At 33.5% G+C, this 22,323-nt stretch overlaps 4 protein-coding genes across 8 annotated transcripts; 1 reads left to right on the top strand and 3 right to left on the bottom strand.

The window, feature by feature from the left end:
- Nucleotides 1–1,304: 1,304 nt before the first annotated feature.
- LOC130673198 (cytochrome P450 4V2-like) lies at nt 1,305–5,986 on the bottom strand. The gene is made up of 12 exons (XM_057478146.1): nt 5,842–5,986; nt 4,963–5,130; nt 4,799–4,905; nt 4,641–4,731; nt 4,384–4,569; nt 3,227–3,296; nt 2,977–3,103; nt 2,463–2,627; nt 2,308–2,376; nt 1,969–2,134; nt 1,727–1,906; nt 1,305–1,654 (listed from the first exon to the last, which is right to left on the bottom strand). The coding sequence occupies exons 1-12, from the start codon at nt 5,900–5,902 to the stop codon at nt 1,491–1,493; spliced, it is 1,554 nt and encodes a 517-aa protein (XP_057334129.1). The 5' UTR covers nt 5,903–5,986; the 3' UTR covers nt 1,305–1,490.
- Nucleotides 5,987–6,628: 642 nt separating this feature from the next.
- Nucleotides 6,629–8,903, top strand: LOC130672902 (3-hydroxyacyl-CoA dehydrogenase type-2). The gene is made up of 3 exons (XM_057477677.1): nt 6,629–6,788; nt 7,137–7,307; nt 8,090–8,903. The coding sequence occupies exons 1-3, from the start codon at nt 6,780–6,782 to the stop codon at nt 8,681–8,683; spliced, it is 774 nt and encodes a 257-aa protein (XP_057333660.1). The 5' UTR covers nt 6,629–6,779; the 3' UTR covers nt 8,684–8,903.
- A 334-nt stretch (nt 8,904–9,237) lies between these two features.
- On the bottom strand, nt 9,238–16,990 carry LOC130672901 (protein nervous wreck). Of its 2 annotated transcripts, XM_057477675.1 has the most exons (18): nt 16,818–16,989; nt 16,132–16,229; nt 16,017–16,062; nt 15,228–15,313; nt 15,023–15,167; nt 14,706–14,906; nt 14,124–14,375; nt 13,634–13,737; nt 13,413–13,557; nt 13,270–13,347; nt 13,148–13,199; nt 12,565–12,668; nt 12,271–12,424; nt 12,018–12,202; nt 11,264–11,930; nt 10,803–10,925; nt 10,702–10,730; nt 9,238–10,562 (listed from the first exon to the last, which is right to left on the bottom strand). In XM_057477675.1, the coding sequence occupies exons 1-18, from the start codon at nt 16,836–16,838 to the stop codon at nt 9,957–9,959; spliced, it is 3,096 nt and encodes a 1,031-aa protein (XP_057333658.1). In that variant the 5' UTR covers nt 16,839–16,989; the 3' UTR covers nt 9,238–9,956. The 2 variants fall into 2 exon arrangements, with proteins under 2 accessions (XP_057333658.1, XP_057333659.1); XM_057477676.1 differs by lacking the exon at nt 10,702–10,730 and having other exon boundaries at nt 10,392–10,562; nt 16,818–16,990.
- A 1,392-nt stretch (nt 16,991–18,382) lies between these two features.
- Nucleotides 18,383–21,979, bottom strand: LOC130672825 (BTB/POZ domain-containing protein 10). 4 transcript variants are annotated; one of them, XM_057477581.1, is made up of 6 exons: nt 21,752–21,903; nt 21,399–21,524; nt 20,578–20,700; nt 19,988–20,397; nt 19,530–19,727; nt 18,383–19,130 (listed from the first exon to the last, which is right to left on the bottom strand). In XM_057477581.1, the coding sequence occupies exons 2-6, from the start codon at nt 21,512–21,514 to the stop codon at nt 18,682–18,684; spliced, it is 1,296 nt and encodes a 431-aa protein (XP_057333564.1). In that variant the 5' UTR covers nt 21,515–21,524; nt 21,752–21,903; the 3' UTR covers nt 18,383–18,681. The 4 variants fall into 4 exon arrangements, with proteins under 4 accessions (XP_057333564.1, XP_057333562.1, XP_057333565.1 ...); XM_057477579.1 differs by having other exon boundaries at nt 18,384–19,130; nt 21,748–21,979; XM_057477582.1 differs by lacking the exon at nt 20,578–20,700 and having other exon boundaries at nt 18,384–19,130; nt 21,752–21,902.
- Between the last annotated feature and the right edge of the window lie 344 nt (nt 21,980–22,323).

Raw genomic sequence — 22,323 nt, 5'->3', positions numbered from 1 at the left:
CAAGAACTACGCAACACATTCTAATAAATCAGTACCAGACGCGAAATAAAAAATAAATAATACTATGAAATAATTAGAATAAAAATTTGAAAAAAATATAAGTTGTATGATCTGTTTTGAAAGGTTGCGATTGTAATTTTGTGAAGATGTATGAACCAGTACAAAAAAATCTGTCAGTTGACCCTGCGGGCCAGCCCCAAAACGTCGAGCTCAAAGAGCTCGAAAACATTGTTTGGATACATTTCGATTTTCGAAAATCAGGGTGAAAACAATAACTTCCCGAAATTTCGAAAATCATCGAATTTCTTAGCAGGAAGTTAAAAAATGTTTATACTGTCACAGAATATTCCCAACAGGAGCAAAGTTACAGACACTTTACACAGAATGTTATAGACAATGCATGTTCACCAATGTTCACCCATGTTCACCAATGTTCACCATGTTCACCCATGTTCACCAACGTTCACCCATGTTCACCAATGTTCACCAATATTCACCCATGTTCACCTATGTTCACCAATGTTCCCCTATGTTCACCAATGTTCACCAATGTTCACCAATGTTCACCAATGTTCACCATGTTCACCCATGTTCACCAACGTTCACCCATGTTCCCCAATGTTCGCCTATGTTCCCCCATGTTCCCCATGTTCACCAATATTCACCCATGTTCACCCATGTTCACCAATGTTCACCAATGTTCCCCTATGTTCACCAATGTTCACCATGTTCACCCATGTTCACCAACGTTCACCAACGTTCACCCATGTTCCCCAATGTTCGCCTATGTTCCCCCATGTTCCCCATGTTCACCAATATTCACCCATGTTCACCCATGTTCACCAATGTTCACCAATGTTCCCCTATGTTCACCAATGTTCACCATGTTCACCCATGTTCACCAACGTTCACCAACGTTCACCCATGTTCCCCAATGTTCGCCTATGTTCCCCCATGTTCCCCAATGTTCACCGTAGGATTTTTTTTGGTTTCTTCCACTAGAGGACATCATAATAAACAAAATTGTCAAAATTGAGCTACGCGTTGGGCCCAAATGAAGATCTCTGAGAGTCTAAGCGCGGGATGAAGATCTAGTGATCAGTGAAATGGGAATTTCACAGATGACTATACAGCTTCGCCCGTACCGGAAAACTGTACTAGCATGGATTTTCTCTATGGCTTCCCCTATGCCGCTAAACTTCCACCCCAAAGTGAGGTCGTAGAACATCATGGTAATGATGCAGTACAGTAAGCATAAGCCAGGGCATGTCAGAGATAGTTTTTGAAATTATTAATAAATAAGATTTTTTAAAAAGTAATTATTTATTTGATGTGACAAAAATATTAACAAGAGTGTCGTGACTAAATATTCATAGAAAATAATTTTTGAACTATCGTCTTTTATCATGGGATACATAATCACAGAATTTTCAAGTTCTGAATCAAATTAATGTATATATTAAAAAATTTTTGAAATATACTTTATTATATTAAGGAGTAATTTTTTTAATGGACAATTTGTAGCCGTCTACTGACCGAGTAGCTATATGTGCTTTCAATTTCATTTTTTCAAGTTTCATTGTCGTACTAAATTGGTAATTACGAATGAAGTGAACGATCATTACTTTTAGAGCAACAACACCGAATTTGTAACCTGTAAAGAATTTATATATTTATTTTTATACGTATTCAATGATATAGAAAATATATAAACATATAACTATACCAGGGCATCCACGAAGACCTCCACTGAAAGGTACGAAAGCATAAGGATGCCGGTCTTTTGAGTTTTCCGGCAGAAATCTTTCTGGAATGAACTTTTCAGGCTGCGTCCAGTACTTTTCAGATCTATGAGTTCCAATGATAAAGATAAGCAGAGTGCTGCCTTTCGGGACCGTATAATTTTCTGAAATAATTTAATACGTTGCTAATAAAGGAAAAAAACGAAGTAAACAAAAAGAAAATTACCGATTTCCATATCTTCAGTGACTCTTCTAGCATTTATAGGTCCCACCGAAAATAGTCTTATGGTTTCTTTGATAACCATGTCAATGTATGTCAATTTACTAACGTGTTCGTCACAAACATCACTATTTTCTCCGACAACATCCAATATTTCTTCACGTACTTTATCCTTAATTATTAAATTAATGACATTAATTTATCAATGAAGATTTCATTGCACGGAGAAAAAATTAACGGAACGGTTCCAATAAATCATGAGAACAATTCCCGCAAATTCATTCCTACAATAAGTCGATAAGGAATATTCCGAAAATGATTTCTCCGTGTTACAATTATTTTTACCTGTACATCGGGATGCATCGCTATCATTACTAGTGCAAATGATATTAAACCATGAATCGTGTCTTGAGACTGAAAAATAAAAGACAATTACTTATTAAAATGGAATGAATTAATTAATCGAGATAATTATATAGTTAATAATTAAAAATACATACACCAAGAAAGAGAGAAACTAAATCATAACGAATTTCATCAACAGTCATCGACTTTGTTTTAACAGCATTCTCGACAACTGAATCCAGTATTGATGGCTTACATCCTTCAACATTTTTTTCACCTCTTTCTATTGCTTCATATATTTTTATTTTGTCTGTTATTATCTACAAAAAGCATAAATGATTGAAAAATGATTATTATTACCAAGAGTCGAGATCTGCTTCGCACTCAGGGTATTCAAAATCAGTGTAAATAGCTTAGGACAATTTAATATCAAGGGTAACCCTGTTTGCAAACACTTATTTCATTCGGTTCAATAGCATCGTGAAATAAAATGTCAATAAAGCTTCCAAAATTTACAGCTGAATCGGTAAAAGAATGATCTTTCCTCCCACCATTTTTCTACAATTAGAAAATTACTGTGCACTTCTTCGCGGCCAAGTAGTAAGAGAGAAAATCATTCTTTTACGGACATCTGTTGCATTAAATCGAAAAACTGTGAATATTAATTACCTTATTTACAATTCGACTACCTGTCTCAATGCTATTGATCCATATTTTACCTGTTTTGGTAAGATGAAAAATAAATTCAGGGTACAACCAGACTTTGAGTACTCTTTCCCAAAAACAATTTAGTCCGCTAGAATAAATATAAAAAATATTATCATATTTATTAAAATACAATGAACCTGGGTAACTCGAATCGTTCATGTAAAGTTCCTTGGTTAAAAATAATAAATTGTAATTTGTTTAATCAACATACTCCTCAATAAGTCTAGCGAGGAATGCATCACCATTAGTTTGAGCAGTTCCTTCCATCCCGAACAATGTCTCTAAAAAAATAATTAACTTTTGTTCGGCAAACCCAAAAAACGTAATCGTTATACACGGAGAAAAATGTTGGCTCAAAACCTACCAATTTTTATTATGCTGTCGACCAAACTTGAAACCCTATCCAAAAATTCCCATAGAATCCAATCAAATGCGACAAAAACCGCATAGAAACCAATACAGTCTATAGGATTCTATGCGGTTTTTGTCGCAGTTGAGTGGATTCTCTGGGAATTTTTGGATAGGGAACAGGACGCGAAGCATCCAAAAAATTATAATACCCTTATGAAAAATTATTATGACGCATCACAATTATTATAATGTACAGAAGTAATTGTTATTAAATCTTATCGATAAGTGTCTCGCGCGTAGTAAGTATTATGATACCCCTGGCGGTTTTGAATCACCCTGGAAACAGCCTGGGAACACCCTGGGAGTGGAAACACGGTGGAATCACGGTGAGTTTGTGCCATTTTATTACCCTGATTCCACGGTGGTTATACGGTGTTTCCACGATGGTTACACGGTGTACCCACCATGATTCCACGGTGTATTCACCGAGATTCCATGGTGTATCCACGTTGATTACGCGGTGTACGTGGAATCACGGTGGGTACACCGTGTAACCACCGTGGAATCAGGGTGGGTACACCGTGTAACCACCGTAGATCCAGGGTGTTTCCAGGGTGATTCAAAACCGCCAGGGACAGCATAATAACCCTCGCAGATTTGAATCACGGTGGAAACACGGTGGGTTTGTTCTATTTTACCCTTGTGATTACGCGGTGTATCCACCATGATTCCACGGTGGCTTTACCACTGTGTATACACGGTGTTTTTACTGTGATTACGCGGTGGATACAGCGTGGAACCACGGTGGTGAAATAGCACAAAGCCACCGTGTAACCACGGTGGATCCACGGTGTTTACACTTCCACTGTGATTCGAATCTGCGAGGGAATTTTTCGTATGAGCATAGTAATATTTTGGATGCTTCCCTTCCTGTTTCAAGTTTGGTCGACAGCATAATAAAAATTGGTAGGTTTCGAGCCAACATTTTTCTCCATGTATATATTAAGATAAGCTCACCATAAATTACGTCCAAAACACAAAGTTCCATGTCATGGAACACGTCGAATTCACCGATGCCTGATTTTTTTGTGAGAAGTTCCACGGAACGACGAGAGTGAAAATTAAAGCTAAGGATATACTCTGATAACTGTTTGCCATTTACAATGGGAATTATCATTTTACGTCTTGCACGCATTTTTGGACCTTGATATTTTATTTAATAATATTAATAGCAATAATAATAAAATTCATAAATTACGACAATCATAACATACCTTTTCCATTGATGATACCGTCTATAATTGCAGGTTCCATCAAATCATAAAAAAATGCTTTTTCAATTACTTTTGAACTACCCAACGCAATCTATATATGTATATATTTATTTAAAAATTATTAATATTATTACTTTTAATAGTTAATCAAATCAAACCTCATAATCTTTTGGATTTGTTATGACAATAATCAATTCAGGTCCAAGCCATAGTCTATAGGTATCATGATTTTGTTTTTGGAGCCGGAAGAATGTGTTCAAAAACTCTGAAACATTTGAAGAATATAAATAAAAATATGAAAACATATTTTTTCAATAAATACCATCTCCGTGTCCTGTGAACAACAATCCATTTCCGATTAATGGGAGCGCTGGAGGGCCCGGAAATGCTTGAGCCGCTTTTATTAATTTAGAATAAGAAACTAAAAAATTTTTAATATTATTCCCCCAATATGTCAGTATCAAAATGACAATAGCAGCTATCAAAGTCCCTGAAAAAAAAATTACAATACGTTTTCGCTCATTCAGAGTAAGCATAGTAAATTTTACACGGAAAAAAGGGCAGTTGAAAAATTACAGTTTTTACAGTAAAAATAGGCCTTCCGGGCAAAAATCTTTAAACATTGAAACTGAAACTGTAATTTTAGAAATTTGTTATAGTAATAAAATTAATACAATTTTAAGCAGCAAATTTTACAGTTTAAATCGACAATATCGAGTTTGAAATTACCCTGGAAACACCCTGGAATCACGGTGGATCCACGGTGGGTTTTTTTTTATTTTATCACCGTGGGTACACCGTAGAATCTCGGTGAATACACCGTGGAATCATGGTGGAATCACGGTGATAAAATGAAAAAAAAACCCACCGTGTAACCACCCTGGATCCAACGTGATTCCACCGTGTTTCCACTCCCAGGGTGTTTCCAGGCTGTTTCCAGGGTGATTCAAAACCACCAGGGGCTGTAATATTTGTTATTTCTGTATAATGTACTGATCAAAAATATAATTTTTACAGTTTCAGACTCAGAGCGCTTTACTACTATACAAAACTGTAATTTTTCAACTGCTCTTTTTTCCGTGTATTGATAGACAGAAAAACAGGATTCGCGGCGCAAGAAAAGTTTTTCATTTTTAAATGAACACAAAAATTTTCTAGGACTTAAGAAATCCTGTTTTCTGTGTAATTAAAAATGAATTACCCGATGAAAGTAAATTGTAATTTGACAGTAAACGAAACTGGCTTGAAACTAATCCCGACATGTTTCTAATAATTTTTATGAATTTTACATTAGATAAATAATAATATCATCTAGTATGAAATCGTACCGACTAAACTTACTTTTAATTAATTTCATACTTATATACTTTGTTGCACACTAGTAATTTACAAGTTTTTACAGTCATAGTCAGCTAGTCATCAAATGTGTAAAATGAACTTTCAATGACCTATTCCGATTGTTTTTTATCGATTCATATAAAATATCTGATGATAAATTATTATTATTATTTTTGCAACTTTGTAACTGCGCAAATGAAAATTTTTAATAACTCATAAATAAAACAGCTGTATAATATTGTAAAAATTGCATCATTTTTTGTCCACTGCTTTTTATTTAATTTTTTGTCTTTTAATTAATTATACATCCAAGTCAATGAATACTGAATACATTTTTCTGCATCTAAATTCTAATAAATTATTAAAATAAACGAAATAAAAAAATCAATTATACTCTGAATAAATTTGAAATGAATATAAGACGTAACCAGAAGTAATTAACTAAAAGATATTTTTTTTCCCATTTCAATTTTCAAAATTATCATTTTTAAATTTCAAGTATGCATTAAATTTTCCCGCGAAAAATTTAAATTTTCATAGGCACGAAATTTACCCGAAACTTTCTTTGTTACCAACAAAAAATGTGACAAAAGATGTCGTGTCAATCTCCCAACTAAAACATTTTTTTATTTACATTCTTCACTCCATTATTAAAATAATAATCAGAATAAATTAAAGAGCCAGCAGTTATCACATTGTTTCAGTTCACTGCAGTTCAAATAAATTCATCGTTCGTCGGACTTACCGGTTTATAATTAAACCTCTTCCATTTGTACAGAAATCAGTTCAAAAACCACCAAGATGATGAAGGTAACTCGTAAAAAATATTTTAAAAATTAATTCACCTGAAAAATATTTAAAAAACCCATAAATAATTTTTTTTACATCCATAACCAGTTGATCATATGACCATGTACTTTCAGCATGATCAAAGGTCGTTTTGTGAATAAAAAATGTTAAATAATAAGTTGATAAGCATAAAGAGTTCATATCACTTGAATACCCTGGTGGAAATTTTTCGGAATTTTCTCTGAAAAACTCAGTTCCAAAGTTCTAAAGACTTTTCCAGAGTTTTTCAGAGAAAAGTCCGAAAAATTTTCACCAGAGTATTCACATATAAATAATAATTATAATAATAAAAGTATATAATATTTATAGGGATTAGTTGCTCTGGTAACTGGAGGAGCCTCAGGATTAGGACGAGGAACTGTCGAAAGATTTGCAAAACAGGGCGCCAGAGTCATTGCCGCGGATTTAAAGTCATCACAAGAACAAGGTGAAGAATTTGCGAAATCATTGGGTCCAGATGTTATTTTTACTCCAATGGATGTAAGTTTTATTTATTTTAAATTTTTAGCTAGCGCATTTACATCTCTGACGAAAACAAGTCACTCGGATTAAAAATCTATCCAGGTCAAATCTACCATTGAATTTATACTAATAAATATGATACTGAAGTTAGCCGACGTCTGATAATTTTTTGATTTTATCCAAAGCGATAAATTAGAAAAAAAAAAAATATTTAAAAAAATTGCACGTAGTTTTTAAAATTTTCTACATGTGCATATTTTTAGTTTTTTTTTTTCATTGATTTACTGAAAAAAAAAAATTTACAATTTTCTTAGCGGGAAGTTAAAAAAATAAAAAAAATCTTAAATGTCTGTTAACTTTAGGATCGCGTAGATATGGCGGGAGCCTAGAAAAATTCAAAATGTTTATTTTTTACATTTTTAAACTTCTCGATGAGGATTTAAATCATCAAGTTTTTATCCATACAGATTTCTAAGGATCTAAAAAAATTTAAATTCGCATCCTATTTATGGCAAAGATACAAATGCGCTTAATTTTTATGAGTATGAATGTAACTGACAAGTGTCAATTTTTAAAATTTTTGAATAAATAAATAAATAAAACGTAAGTAGAGTAAAAAGTAAAAAATTCATATTTAAATAAATGCTAGATCCTTAAGCGCATTTTTTTCTATTTCATTGTTTGAATTTATTATTTATTTATTTAAAATTTATAAATTGTCTTATGTCTGCTACATTCACACTCATTAATTTTTAGATATTAATTCAAATCTCTTATAAAATAAATTAATGTCAAAAAAGGTGACATCAACAGCGGACATTGAAAAAGCTCTTGAATTGACAAAACAATCATTTGGGAAATTGGATGCCCTGGTAAATTGCGCAGGAATAGCATCAGCATTCAGAGTTTACAACTTTAATAAAAAAGTCCCACATGAGTTGGAGACTTTTGCCCGAGTTCTTCATGTCAACACCACCGGTACGTTTAACGTGATAAGACTTTCAGTAGGACTGATGGGGGACAACACGCCAAACGCCGATGGACAACGTGGTGTCATCGTAAATACTGCCAGTGTCGCCGCTTTTGACGGACAAGTCGGCCAGGCCGCGTACTCCGCGAGCAAAGGCGCCATCGTGGGTATGACTCTTCCTCTGGCTCGCGATCTCTCCACTCATGGAATCCGCGTCTGCACGATAGCTCCCGGTTTATTCGACACTCCGCTTCTGAAGTCTCTCCCTGAGAAAGTGAGAAATTTCTTGGCTAAAAGTATTCCGTTTCCGCAGCGTCTTGGTAACCCGGAAGAGTTCGCGCAATTGGCCCAGGCCATTATTGAGAACCCGCTGTTGAATGGGGAAACTATTCGTCTGGACGGCGCTCTTCGTATGATGCCTTAAGTGGCCATCGAATGGACACTTGAGTTATTCAAGACTTCGATAGTTAATTTTTATTAATTAAATTAATTTGATTAGTGGAAAGTTAATTTCAAAGTCGGGATACTTAAATTTATATGAAATGTTTTTTTATATCTTTTATATGAATTTTTATTGAGCAAACTTATAAATGTTGATATATATTTTAAGTAATAAAAAAAAAAATTATGCATTTGGAATTAAATTTTTTTTTTCTCTTATATTAATCAGATAATTAATTTTTTTAGATAACGCGCTAATTAGCTTTAAAAAATTTTATTTTTCATTAAACATTAAAATGCACTAAGTAGTAAAAATAAAATAATTTATTACAATTTTACCGGCAATAAAATTTTAATTTAAGTTACAAAAAATTTTTACTACCAAACCATAAAATTATAAAATTTATTAATAGAAAAACAATTAATATTTCATACATAAATATTAATTATCATTCGATAATAAATTACTAATAACACGAATGTAAAATACAAAAAAAAATTCAAATATTTATAACTTCACATAAATTTTTATCAACTAAACTCCCGCGATATTTCCGATACTTGAAAATTTAACTGCAGTAAAATGAACAAAAAAAAATCCTGACCGCCGTCAAAAAATAGGCCGCGGCCCAATTAAAATTAATAAAAAAACCAGGTATCGACAATATTTTAATCTCTTTATTTTACGACTGTACAATTAATCATTTCTTTTACTTATTTTTTCACATTATTGTTCTTTGTTTCTTTATAATTTATTAATAATATTTATTCATTTATTTATTTATATATATAGCGATAACGTTGCAAAAATCACAACGTATTACGATAGTTACCTAGAGTATTGCCTAGAAAAAATTTGTGTACATAATATCAACATAAAAATATTTTATTATAATTGATAATAATAATTAATGAACATTTTCTTGTCGGGGAATTTTCATTAAGAAACACACACGGGACATAGCGTTTAGTATTTAAATTTTTTTAGTCATATCTTTATCTTTTACTTAAACACCATCGTCATCATCATCATTAGCTTCAGCATCAGCATCATTATTATTATTATTATTATTATTAGTGTTATCGGTACTGTTACAACTGAAATAAAATTCGTTCGAGTCTTTATTCCCGTAACCCACCGGATAATTATTATTCCAAAATTTCATCAAACGATTAAATTTACTTTGATGATTATGCGGAAGAGCCAGTTTGTCAATTAAGGCATCATTATCCTCATACCCGAGGTTAAGTCAATCCTAGGCGTTGGATTCCTTAAGATTCTGCAGTTTTTCGAGCTGGTCTGGCTGCAACTCGTCAGGTATGCTGGCCCGTCCGCCGACCAACATTTTCTCGGGAATAATATCCGGTTGTTCATCGCTTGTTTCGTTATTTTCTACTTGCATTTCAATAACAGTACCGCGAGAAGGCAGTGACGCTGAATTATCAGCAGTGCTAGGCCCAGATGTCGAGTCAGCTTCACTTCCAGAGCTGCTGCTCACCGGAAAAGGTGCTGAGTCTGCTGGTAAATCATCCACGGTTGATTTTTCTTCAACCTCTTCATTAGGCGGCGTTTCTTGGTGTTCTATATCACTTTTAATGTCTTCTTTGGTAACTTCCGGTTCCTGGACATCAGCTTTTGGGGGAACGTTGTCCTCCTGAGTGTCATTACTCGGTTCATTGGCTGCGTCTTCGTCCTCTTCGCCGGGGAACGGCCGGTCGACTTCTTCCATCGGAGTCGCGGCAGTGATGACGATCTGCGCAACTCCTAAACCCGCGTCATCCTGCTCAGCTTTCCTGTTTACTTTTGCTTTAGGCCGGTCTGCGCAAACTTTTGCTGGCTTGTCATCCTGCTCTGACTCTCCCTGTCAATTATCAAAGTACGGGTTATTTTATCGGCACTTAGCCCAGTTACTAAGTGTCTAAGTGACATTAAAGTTAATAATTAATAATTAATAATTAATCAAACTGATGAACAAAATAAAGCCAAGGCAAAAATTTTACCTTGTCCCCTTCATCCGATACTTGAACGACTGCACATTGATACAAAGCCAATTCAATAATTTAGATTGTTTTATATAATTTGTCATATATTTATAAATTACCTATTATTCCCGGTGTTGTGCTATCATTTTCGTCAAACTGACTTCCGTAATGACTCTTTTGATCCTTAGACATTATCATTGAAAAGTTTTCAGGCTCCCCATTTATTATTACTGGTTTTTCTTCTATAAATTTTAAATAAATAAATATTACCGCCGCGGGGAGTCACCCGAGGGGTGACGGCAAAATAACCGTAAGAAAAAGAATCGATCGATATAATTACCCCCTACTTTTTAAAAATGACCGATGACCCTGAGCTGTAATGGCCGCATTTTAATTTTACTCACGTTCAAGTTAAAATTTATTTAAAAAATTTCAGGGGTGGGGGTTCCGCCTGATTGTAAGATTGCCGTCAAAAAAGCGCAGAATTTTTACGGTTTGAATGTCACCCGGTAATTTTTCTTACGGTTATTTTTCTCTGAGGTAAAATGCAACATAACAAATAGTAAAAATAAAATCTCACCGAAAGCCAGAGCAAGTTCTTCAGTGAGCGCATACTCTGGAACCTCGGGAGGGGTAAAAACCGGCGGTGCTGAACTCGGTGGTGTCATGCTTTCCTGAGGAGTAAGCGGTGCACCATCAGGAGCGCAAGGCTCGACGACCAATGACGGAAACAGTCCCCTGCGTCCTTGTAATTCTCCTTCCCACCAGCCGTCGTCGACGTCATGCGGCTCAGTTTTTATTATTTTCAGCACATCGCCTTCCAAGAAAGTAAGTTCTTCGTCACAAGTCGCGTCGTAGTCATACAGAGCAATGCAGTAGCTCGCCGCAGGATCATCAGCAACTGTAGCAGCAGTTGCTGGTGGAAATTGATACTGAGTATCCGGTTCTTGCGGTTGTTCATCTTGAGCCTGCGCCTGTTGCGAGTAAAGATGAGCGTCAGGATCAACTGCGTCATGGTCGTCAATAGTGTAATCTACTGATGAAAATGATATCTGCGTAACTAATCCCGGCTGGGATGTCAGTCCAACTGCAGAAGTTGTTTCTCTTTCAACGTCCAAGTAATTCTGCGGTACGTATCCTTCTTCTCCGCGGTAATTTCTGGCTCTCAGCCATCCGTCACCGTCGCCCTCACCCACTACTTCCAATTGCTCACTCTCTACAATTGACAATTCATCCGGATTTTGTGCCTGTATCATAAATATTTACATTTAATATCCAACCAAGTAATCATCAAATATTTTATCACTGAATAAATAAATAAATAAATAAATTACAGTGTAAGAATAAAGAGCGGTGCATTTAAATATTTGTAGACCGGCATTTGGATCTGTTGCTTCACCACCAGCATCAGTATCTACTACTTCGCCTTTTTCATCAGTAGTTGCCCAATCAATAGATGTTGGATCGTCCCAACCAGCCACTGTATCTTCCATCCGTTGCTTTTCTTCTTCCAGTAGAGCTAAAAAAAATTAATGAATAAATAAATAAATAGAAAAATTTATTTATAATTTAAAAAAAAAATCTAACCATCAACTTCAGCACTATCGTGCCTCTCTCGTTCACTGTAAGACTCGTCCTCATGTTGACTTGAATGACGTGCGCTGCCAGGCCTTTCGACGGTCGTCAAATCGCTACCAGCGTCATTGTCGCTGTCGTAAAATGAATCTGAGGACGGGTGTTCCTATAAATAATTTTAATTCAATCGATTAATTAACTAATCAAATTACAAATCATACATACATGTCATATATCTATATATCTTTGATATAATATTGATTTTTTATCAGTAAAAATAATGAAATTTGTTTTTAAATAAATTACCGCAACTCCTGATGCGTCAGTGCGTACTGACAAAGAGCTTGCTGAACGAGGCATGTCCTGAACACTCAGTGTTTCCGCTTCTTGCATAAATTCATCGACATTAACTACGAAAAAAAAAAAAAAAATCATGTTAACATCAATATTACCGACTCCCGGATCTTGGGACCGCGTTTCTGGGTAAACTATCAAAGATACAAAAAAAATTAATAGGAACAATTTTACAGGAAATTTTATTCTCTACAAATTTTGTCTGATACATTTTTTTCGTATCTTTGATAGTTCGGCTGTTATTTTAATTTTAGGTAATTTGGAGTCCAAAGCAGATAAAAAAAATCATGTTAACGTCAATATTACCGACTCCGGGATCTTGGGACCGCGTTTCTGGGTAAACTATCAAAGATACGAAAAAAATTCATAAGGGCAATTTTACAGGAAATTTTATTCTCTACAAATTTTGTCTGATACATTTTTTTCGTATCTTTGATAGTTTGGCTGTTATTTTAATTTTAGGTAATTTAGAGTCCAAAGCAGATAAAAAAAATTTTTTGTATTTTTTATTTTGAAAAATTAATTAATTTGATACCTCCACCAGCACGTAGACATTCAATCCGAGCTTCAGCTTTCATTTTAGCAGTCTAAATTTAATTAATATAATCAATAAATATCAATAATGATAATAATGATATTTAAATTAAATGTAATTACCTCAGCGCGCCGTATATTGTGTTTCAATTCATCAATTTTGGTGTCTAAATCTGGACCAGTTGGATCATTTGGGTCACTCTGATTAAAAATTGACGATTAATTATTGAATAATTGAATTATTAAGTTGGTTTTAAAATAAGAACCTTTTGTCCGGACTCCTTGAGCTGAAGCATCGCTTGTAATTTTCTTGTGTTTTCTCGTATATTGCTTATTTCCCGGGCTATTTTTGATGACCATCGCTTGGCTTCTTTGCCCAACGTCGTTGCAGCTGAGTGATCAGCGGTTACCCTTTAGCAAAAAAATATTAAATAAATAAAGATGAATATTTAAATTTCAAGGTCGAAAATGAAAGCTTTTAACTTACCTGTCAATCGGATCACTGTCGCAAGGTTCAAATTCGTACTGTATATGTTGCTTTAATACTGGGTAATATAAATTGCAGCATTGGATATTGTACTCCCTTGTAAGCTGTCAAATTTATAAATATTCAAATTAATAATTCAACTAATTAATTAAACACTCCAAAGTTTTATTGCCGCAATTTCTCAGGTAATAATTTAATTACTCAGTTTTTTTTTACTTTCGTCACAATTCTGTACAAAATTAACTCATAATAAATTTTGTTAATTAAAACTTTAATTTTTAATGAAAGGAAAGTTAATAAAATTTTCTTTCTAAAAAAAACTCCTGACCCAAAACTGGAATCGAACCGCCGACTTCTCATTTAAAAAATCGCGCTGTCAAAAAAATTTTATCTCCGGTTCTAATCAACGGAAATTTTTAAAAAACTATTCAAAGCTTCATATATTTTTAAAAATTCTAAGCCGTATATAAATTAATTTTTTTTTTATTACCTGTTGTGCTTGATCGCGAATTTTTCCAAAGCTGTTTTGCGTGGCCATACAAGTCAACAACTCAGTGCGACCCATAAGCGTCAAATACTCTTGTACTTTATCATAAACATTTTGTTCGAGATACTGCATTGTATTTTGTAAATCGACGGCAAAGTAGCGATTCTGATGGGCGTTGGCAGCAGCCAGACTCAACAAGTAATCGTTACGTGCACCCGTTGATTTTTCTTCCAGAGCATCGCGTTTTGATGTTACCTGTAATTTGAATTACGTGATATGTTACCGCCACTGTTACTGTTGACATTGATCATCAAAACATAAATATATAACTGTATATATACATAAACTGATAGACAGATAACGTGATAGCTTGACATTATAGTGTTATAAATATATGACACAAATAAATAAACCATGAGGTCATTGGCATATTATTTAATTCAAAACTCCTATTGCGCGAGTTTAAAAGTTCAACAGACGGAAATCACGCGAGCTTAAATATTTTTAACGTTACATTGCAAACATTTTTCTCGGTATTTATTATAAAGAATGTTGCGAGTTATTACTCTATTAATATTTAAATACCTTGGCGCTGTTTTTTTGCAATGAAGTTATTGACTGGAAAAATGATCCTTTTTTTTTCTTCAACTTCTCCTCGATATCTTTGGCTTTATCACGAACATCATGAGCGCTGTGTTCTTCATCGTGATAAAACTTTTTATTTTTATCGACATCCTGCACACATATCTGAAGTTCTTTTTGTACTATCAGTAGTTGGTCTATTGCCTAATGAAAAAATTTTAATCAATTTTATCGGTTATTAATAAATATCAATTTTTTTATTGATGAGAAATTTATGTTTTAATATTCTTAAGATTTTTTTTTGCTGAGAGATAAAATACCTTTTTTGATATCTGCATTTTATGCATACGCAAAACTTTAGCGTCATCGGCTATTTGTTGCTGGAATACTTCGACTGCGGCTAATCGCGCACGTGCTAATTTTTCATTTTCTTCTAATACAGTTCGCCAAACATTCCACATATTCCTGGATAAAAATTTTTTTTAATGCTGGATAAAAAAATTTATGTGATCATATATTTTTTACCATTTTTCATCCGCGTTATCTATTTTTAAATCTGGTATATTTGGTATTTTCTTGTTTAAATAAGCCGATGATATTTTAAGTAATGCCTGGGAAAAAAAATTTATTTGTTATTGCGATAAAAATATATGTAAAATATACAACATACTTTTCAGTCGGCAATTATTTACTTCAAAGAACTTGGATATTAAAAATAAATTTTAAATTTCAATGTTTAAAAGTCAGCGATCTCGTGGAAAAAAAAACTGACATATTTTTAAATTTTATACAAATTCTTTTATCAGTTTATTTTTTTCAATGAATAAAATTTCTGTGCTCGAAATATTAAATATTTTTTTCATCTAAATTGAAAATTTTATATTTTTATCCTCGGAAAAAAAATTCAACCAGAATTTATTCCTTAATTCAAATTTTCATAAATTTTATTGTCGCTTATACTCCATTATAATATAAAAAAAAAAAAATAAAGAAATTTCCGTTGGTTTTCCATTAAAATAATAATTAAATCGACCTAAAATTACTGACTCATCAAATTATCAATAAAATAAACAACTAGGACTCGAAATCATTTTATTAAAATTAATACTTTACCCTAGATAACTACACTATATATAAATATATGTCTATATGTCACGTAATCGAAATTATGTCTATTTCCCGGTCATAATTAATGTTTACTCAGGTAAAATATTAAGTCCTCAATTTTGTTATTTTTTACCAAAAAAAAAAAAGAAATATTTTTTCAAAATTTGTCTCATTGACCGCTAAAAAAATATATAAAAAAATACTTACTTCAGAATAAGATTTTTCAATAGCCGACTTTTTCAATGTGAAATTTCTACAAAATAAAAATACATAAATTTTTAATTAACAATATATCCAACTATATATTTATATATATTGTTACCTTATATCTTCCAAAAGATCACACTCATGTTGATTTTTGGCCGCTAGTTTAGCAGCTTGTTCACTGTGTACATTTTTCAAAAATTTCGCATAATTGCCCTAAAAAAAAGTAAAAAAAAAACAATAAAATAAAAAATCTAAAATAAGAATCCTGATTACTGTGTAATAAATCGACGTATCGGAGGTAACTACAAATATAAAAATAAGTAGCTGGCAATAAATAAAAAAGGGGTATGAAAATTAAATGACATAGATTCGATCCTTAAGAACGGGCGGTGAATGTGCATCGATTTTCCCAGGAGCGAGTGAATATCAGTGGCTGAGTGGTCACATAGCGATTGCGGAATTTCACAAATGTTCCGGTCTGCTCCGTTCTGGTTATTCATAGATCCCATCATACATTTAATAAAATTATTATCAATACCAATATCTACTGAACTGATAACTAGGACACAGAATAACCCAAGACGTTCCCACCTAGTCCCAGTCCGTACGAAAGAACGAATTTAACCGGAGGCAGTTAATCTTAACTGGGATCAAACTACCCCGGATTTATTTAGCGTAACTAGAAAATGAACTAATCCGTGAACCGATTTCCTGACAGCAAATTTCCCTCTTATCCAGCTGTCATTGATGATAATTAGGGGATGAAGGAAGAAGGAGAGCTGATAAATTAACTGGACTTACTTTCCTCGGTGGCGGTTGCATGGTCGAGCCGCTCACGAGCCTCGCACTAAAAACTGTACAATAGTTTAAAAAAAAAAATGAAATATAATACAAGACACTGTTGTATCAACACCCTCGGCACTCTATTCAGATGATGTTCTTTACCCAACGCAAATCCGTATGCTACTGGCCTCTTGCCCTCAACTTTGACTATTTATTGATCGTCCTGGCGCCTGCGTTTTCATATCCAAGACATACATATATTGTTTTAAATTGTCAAAAGCTAGATGTAGATGTAGAGGAAGAGGAAGAGGAAGAGATGGAGACAGAGATAGAGGTAAAGGTGGAGGTGGAGGTGGAGGTGGTGGGTACGCATGTGCTACGTTAATATCAAAAGGTGATTTACCAAACCACATTCACATTCACCCTCTATATTACACCCACTACTAGCCACTCTTGATCACCACTCATGTCTTTACAATTTCTGGATTATAAATATACATATATATAGCTAGCTTAATTCCTACTACTAAATTTATAAATTACTACCGAGTTGTAGTACTCGTCATAAAAAAAAATTACTGTAGTAATCAAAATTCAGGTCACGGTTATTTGAATTAAAGGACGAAAATCAAAAATTTTTGGTATAATCTGCGATGGAAGTCAGAGTCTAAATGCCGGTGAAAGCCAACAAGATCTTCCGGGTTTTAAATCCTCAATTTATTTCCTCTGGTAAAAGAGGTCTAGTCGCTGGCCGCAAAATTAGTTTCTGGTTTAATTTCATCCCTGCAAGCCTCAGAATGTCATATGTTGCTCTAATTAACCGAGTTGACAATTTAATTTGTGCATTCGTTCTCAGCCTCGTGTTTGCTGGTTACGGAAATTTCACCTCAAGTTTTAATTCCGGTTTCAAAGTCTCAATAAACAGGAAACGAATGTTGCATACTAATCATAGTTTTATGTTTGTCTTTGACAAAATTTAATATTTAGAGATTTTGACCTCGGCAGCACTAGATAATTATTAATTAGGAACGGAGTGAAATTTTGACTGGTGCACCTGCTGACCTTGTTGATGAAGCAGAGAAAATTTAATTATTTATTACCACCTTTGACACGCACGGTATTGATGACACCAGTGCTGCCTTATCTGCCAGGAGATATTCCGAAAATTTTTGAGAATTACCGTTGCCGTTTTTACTGAAACGTGACATCAAGGTCTCAGCACCTGCACAAACAGCAAATATATCAGGATCAGATTGGCAAACTTTACCCAGGCTACTTTGTCAGTCTTGTCGGACTCAATGTTGGTGTCCTTGAAGGGATGAAAGTCTTTGCATCTGCATAAGCTAGAATACCAACTTGTTCATCGCATGTTGAGTTTCCAGCACCGCAGATGCAGAAGACTTATCCTCTACTTAGGCAACGAAACTTGGTCTGCTGATTTTGCTGATCATCTTGTTGATGGAGAATCGCAGCAGTAACGAATGAAGCAGCTCCCGATAGAGTCAGTCTACCAGAGACAATTCCCTAAGTATTTAAATAGACAAATAATAATACGTAAAATAAATTTATATCCAACATTTATTTAAATAATTGTATAAAATGAAAAAAGCTTATTTAATATTATTATTATAATATATGTAATAATAAAAATCACAATTACGTAAACTCTATAGTTTTAAAACTGGATATGTAATATATGAAAACTAGTGTAGTGTATAAGTAATATAATAATTGTATATGTATGTAATACGACAATGATACGATAATAAAAAAGTTATGTACAGTAATTTATAATTTAATTATAAATATAAATAGTTTAACGAAGTGTAGTATCGTCTTTGTGGTTGTGGTTACACGGATGGCATCGTGTGGTGACACCGAGTCACAAGAGATCGTCGGGAAGAAGTCGCCGAGGGTCGATGTCGGGCAGGAGAGCCATTGCGCCCTCGGCATCTGGATCAGAACCGACGGCAATAACTTCCTGCTGGGGTATGTCTTCAGCGGGTTGTGTGTTGCCACCGGCATCGAGCACTGGGTCAGCGGTCGCTTCCGCTAGATTTGTCACCGACTTGGACTTTACACACTGAAAGTCCACGTGACGGCTTTTGGCCTCCTCTTTTTCCCAAGACATGTGAATAAAAGGCCGCTGGACGTAATTATAAATAACCTCAGCACGTCCACCAGCTCGCTTCTTTATTTTTTCTTTGTACGTCGGGTAACCCTCGATACCGAGACGGATTTTTTTTAGACCTCGTTCTTTCATTACTTGCTTCGCTACGTCACGGTTTTCTATGTACTTGAAGAAACGGTACATCGCTGTGCTATTTACCGCTGGAATTATAAATTTATAAATATTTACTTTTTTTTTAATTTAAAGTAATTAATAATTATCTTTAATTAATATTTTTTAATTATTAAAAAATTTTACTCATAAAATCTAATTAATATTTTTAAATCAATAACAATTACTAATCTAGAGTAATTGCACTAAATCTAAGAGCAAATATTGTTAGTAAATAATTTTAAATCACAAGTAATTAATAACTATCGTTAATTAATATCCAGTAATACGTATTGATTCATAGTAAATATGTAATTTTAAAATCTATAGTAATTAATAACTAATATTTATCAATAATCTAATTAATTTACTAATCACAATTTTTAATTACCAGTAATCATTAATTAATTAATTAATTAATTAATAATTAAAAAAAATAATAAACATACTCTGTGAATATTCTTCACCCATTTGCGGTGGGTATTCTTCATCCCAGTCAACCAGATCATCTTCAAGTAATACAACAATATGACATTCACGATCACCACGTCTTGCACTATTGACCATCAGCGGCAGTATTAAGTCTTCAAGAAATACTTCAAATTGACAACGAGCACCTTCATTTGACAACTCATGTAACAATCCTCCTTTTAAAAAAATTTATCAATCAATTAATTATCTACCGTACTACCAATCAATTAATTTTTCTGCTCTCCGGCCGAAAAGTTGCAACTTTCCGGCTTCGTCGAGCAGAAAAATAGTATACGCACCTTGGCTAGTAAAAAAAGAAAGCCTCAGACCACATGTTTGTCAGCCTCGGCCAACAATTACAAGTAATCTGAGACTTTTTTTATTTTACTGGCCTAGGTATGTAATATACTATAATTTAAAAGAAGAAAATTCTTACTTAAATTCTGACACTTAACAGTATTGGCATCAAAAGGTACCAGGAGGTAGTCGCAAGCTTCTCTCAGCTCTTGGACAGTGACTGTAGGCGGGCAGCGGATAATCCCGCCCTTGTAGTACTCCAATATCGCCCGAAATACCATAGCGGAAATTCCCTCCGCGACTTCGTACTCGCCGCGGTCATTCGGCTGAGCAAAGTCGATCCCGGAGCTGAACATCCGACCCAGCATCGTGTTGGGGTGAGCAGTAAACAGCGAAGGGTCCAAAATAAATCTGGTGTTATCGACAATCAATGTTATGCGATCATCACTCGGCTGCTGGTTGCTGCTCATATTTCCCGCCAGTCCTCCGCTCACGAGACTCTCGCGGTTCTGCGGTTGGTTCTTTCCAATTCCTATCGCTGGACGCATTCTAAACAAATAAAATATCATACAAATAAATAAATATATAACAACAATTATTACTTATAACAACCCAACAACAAATAATTATTAAAACCAATTCCTTTTGATACCTCGTAATAAGTGACGTTCAAAAATCACCCGTCATTTATTTATTTATTAAAAAAAAATCTTCCGTATTTTGTTTTACCTTTGGTTTAAATTTTTTCTAAGCCCACTAGATTCACATGAATGCCATCTACCAGTACGACTATCACTGAGTTGATGATGCTGCTGTGCCAAACAAGACTTGGGGGGTTTTGGACCAGAAAGACTACGTGCAAATAATTTATTACCTTACACTTTATTTTAATTCCCTCCTGCTTCTAATAGTGCACTAACTATTTTTAACATATTAATAATATTTATTAATCATAATCACCAATCTACACATAAATATATATAAATATACTACACATAACTAAACTATTCAAATATCTAATCACTTGGTAACTAGAAAAACAATTAAATTTAATTACTCACTCCAAAATTATAATTACAGTTAATTTATTAATTTAAAATTTAAGCCAAGTTCCGGTTAAAATTTAAAAAACATGAGGCATAAAATAGCAATCGACGTCACTGATGTTGATGATAAAAAAAGTGTCAAAAATAAATTTACCCGGAACTTGAGTCAATTTTTCCACTGAAATCTGCGTCATTTTTTTTTTTTTTTAATAAGAACTATCAGACTAAATAAAAAACGATGGTACTGAAGTTAGCAGACGTCTAATAATTTTTTGATTTTTTTAAAAACGCTAAATGATAAAAAAAAAAATTTCAAAAAATTGCACCTATACCTTTTTTAATTTTCTACACATGCATATTTTTGGTCATTGATTTGTTGAAAAAAAAAAATCCGAAAATTGTTAATTGTCTTCTAACTTCAGTGTCATTAAAAAACGGACTACTTCCTGGAGATAAATGAGTGTACAGAGGATTTAAATAAAAAATTAGATAATAATTTATTACCTTAAATTATTTTTACAAACACGAAATCTTCCACGTCCATCAGTTTCTTTGCAATCAGTTTCGGTATCACTACTACTGTCTTGGAGATAATTTGATCGGTCAGCAGGATTTGACATATCAGCCCAACTGATAATAAAAATAATATCAGTTAATAAAATTATTTAAATTTAAATCTTGATGTTAATGGATTTTGATAATTTAATTTAATTGTAACCTGGAGTGATTGTGATAAATAATGACAATAGATGGTGATGATTAATGACAAAGGATATTGTTGAGTAATGAGTAATGTAATGAAAGAATAATAAATGTAATTTTAAAAAAAATAAAATTGTTTGTTGTCACTTACATACTTGACACTGCAAAGTAACACTTGAGTTTGTTCCGAAGCCAACGTGATGATGAGCAAATTTCAAAACCGCAGATTTCTTTGTTGGAGTCGCTCGGGTAAATAAATCGCATTCCAATTAAACAAACAATTTAGTTTAACTGGTTTGGTCTTTCGTTGTTATTGTTATTGTTGGAGATAAATGGCGCAAGATGTAGAGCTGCCCGAGTCCAACTGACTGCTCATTGGCTCATTGGTTTGTTGCTGGTGAGCAGAGTTGCCACTTTAGCAGCGAATTGTCAAGCAGTTGTCACTTCCTCCTATAGGAGCGTTGAGGTTTATTTATATTCTTGGGCAGCAAAAATGTGGACACATCAGACGAATTTAAAATTATAAATAGAGTAAATAATTTTTAAAAAATGCACTTATTAATTTTAAAATTTAAAAAATGCGCGTTTTTTTAAATTTAATTGTATTAATTATCTACTCTATTTATTTATGATCCTGAAGTTAGCAGACAGTTAAAAATTTTTGAATTTTTGTTTAAACGACTTAATTTTAAAAAAAAATAAAAATAAAAAAATGCACATATAGGAA

Source organism: Microplitis mediator, chromosome 8 (genome assembly GCF_029852145.1).
Source record: "Microplitis mediator isolate UGA2020A chromosome 8, iyMicMedi2.1, whole genome shotgun sequence".
In the NCBI taxonomy this organism is placed as follows: Eukaryota; Metazoa; Arthropoda; class Insecta; order Hymenoptera; family Braconidae; genus Microplitis; species Microplitis mediator.
This window is presented reverse-complemented; position numbering and strand designations above follow the sequence as displayed.

Coding starts and splice junctions, on each gene's coding strand:
- LOC130672902 (XM_057477677.1), top strand. Junction 7,308..8,089: donor TTATTTTTACTCCAATGGAT/GTAAGTTTTATT, acceptor ATGTCAAAAAAG/GTGACATCAACAGCGGACAT.
- LOC130672825 (XM_057477579.1), bottom strand. CDS start 21,860: ATGCGATTTATTTACCCGAGCGACTCCAACAAAGAAATCTGCGGTTTT. Junction 20,398..20,577: donor AGAAAAAATTTAAACCAAAG/GTAAAACAAAAT, acceptor TTATTTGTTTAG/AATGCGTCCAGCGATAGGAA. Junction 19,728..19,987: donor TGTTAAGTGTCAGAATTTAA/GTAAGAATTTTC, acceptor TTTTTTTAAAAG/GAGGATTGTTACATGAGTTG.
- LOC130673198 (XM_057478146.1), bottom strand. CDS start 5,902: ATGTCGGGATTAGTTTCAAGCCAGTTTCGTTTACTGTCAAATTACAAT. Junction 2,135..2,307: donor CGATGCATCCCGATGTACAG/GTAAAAATAATT, acceptor TTAATAATTAAG/GATAAAGTACGTGAAGAAAT. Junction 1,655..1,726: donor AGGTCTTCGTGGATGCCCTG/GTATAGTTATAT, acceptor AATTCTTTACAG/GTTACAAATTCGGTGTTGTT.
- LOC130672901 (XM_057477675.1), bottom strand. CDS start 16,838: ATGCAACCGCCACCGAGGAAA. Junction 13,558..13,633: donor GACAGTGATCCGATTGACAG/GTAAGTTAAAAG, acceptor TTTTTGCTAAAG/GGTAACCGCTGATCACTCAG. Junction 12,669..13,147: donor ATGTCTACGTGCTGGTGGAG/GTATCAAATTAA, acceptor TTTTTTTCGTAG/TTAATGTCGATGAATTTATG.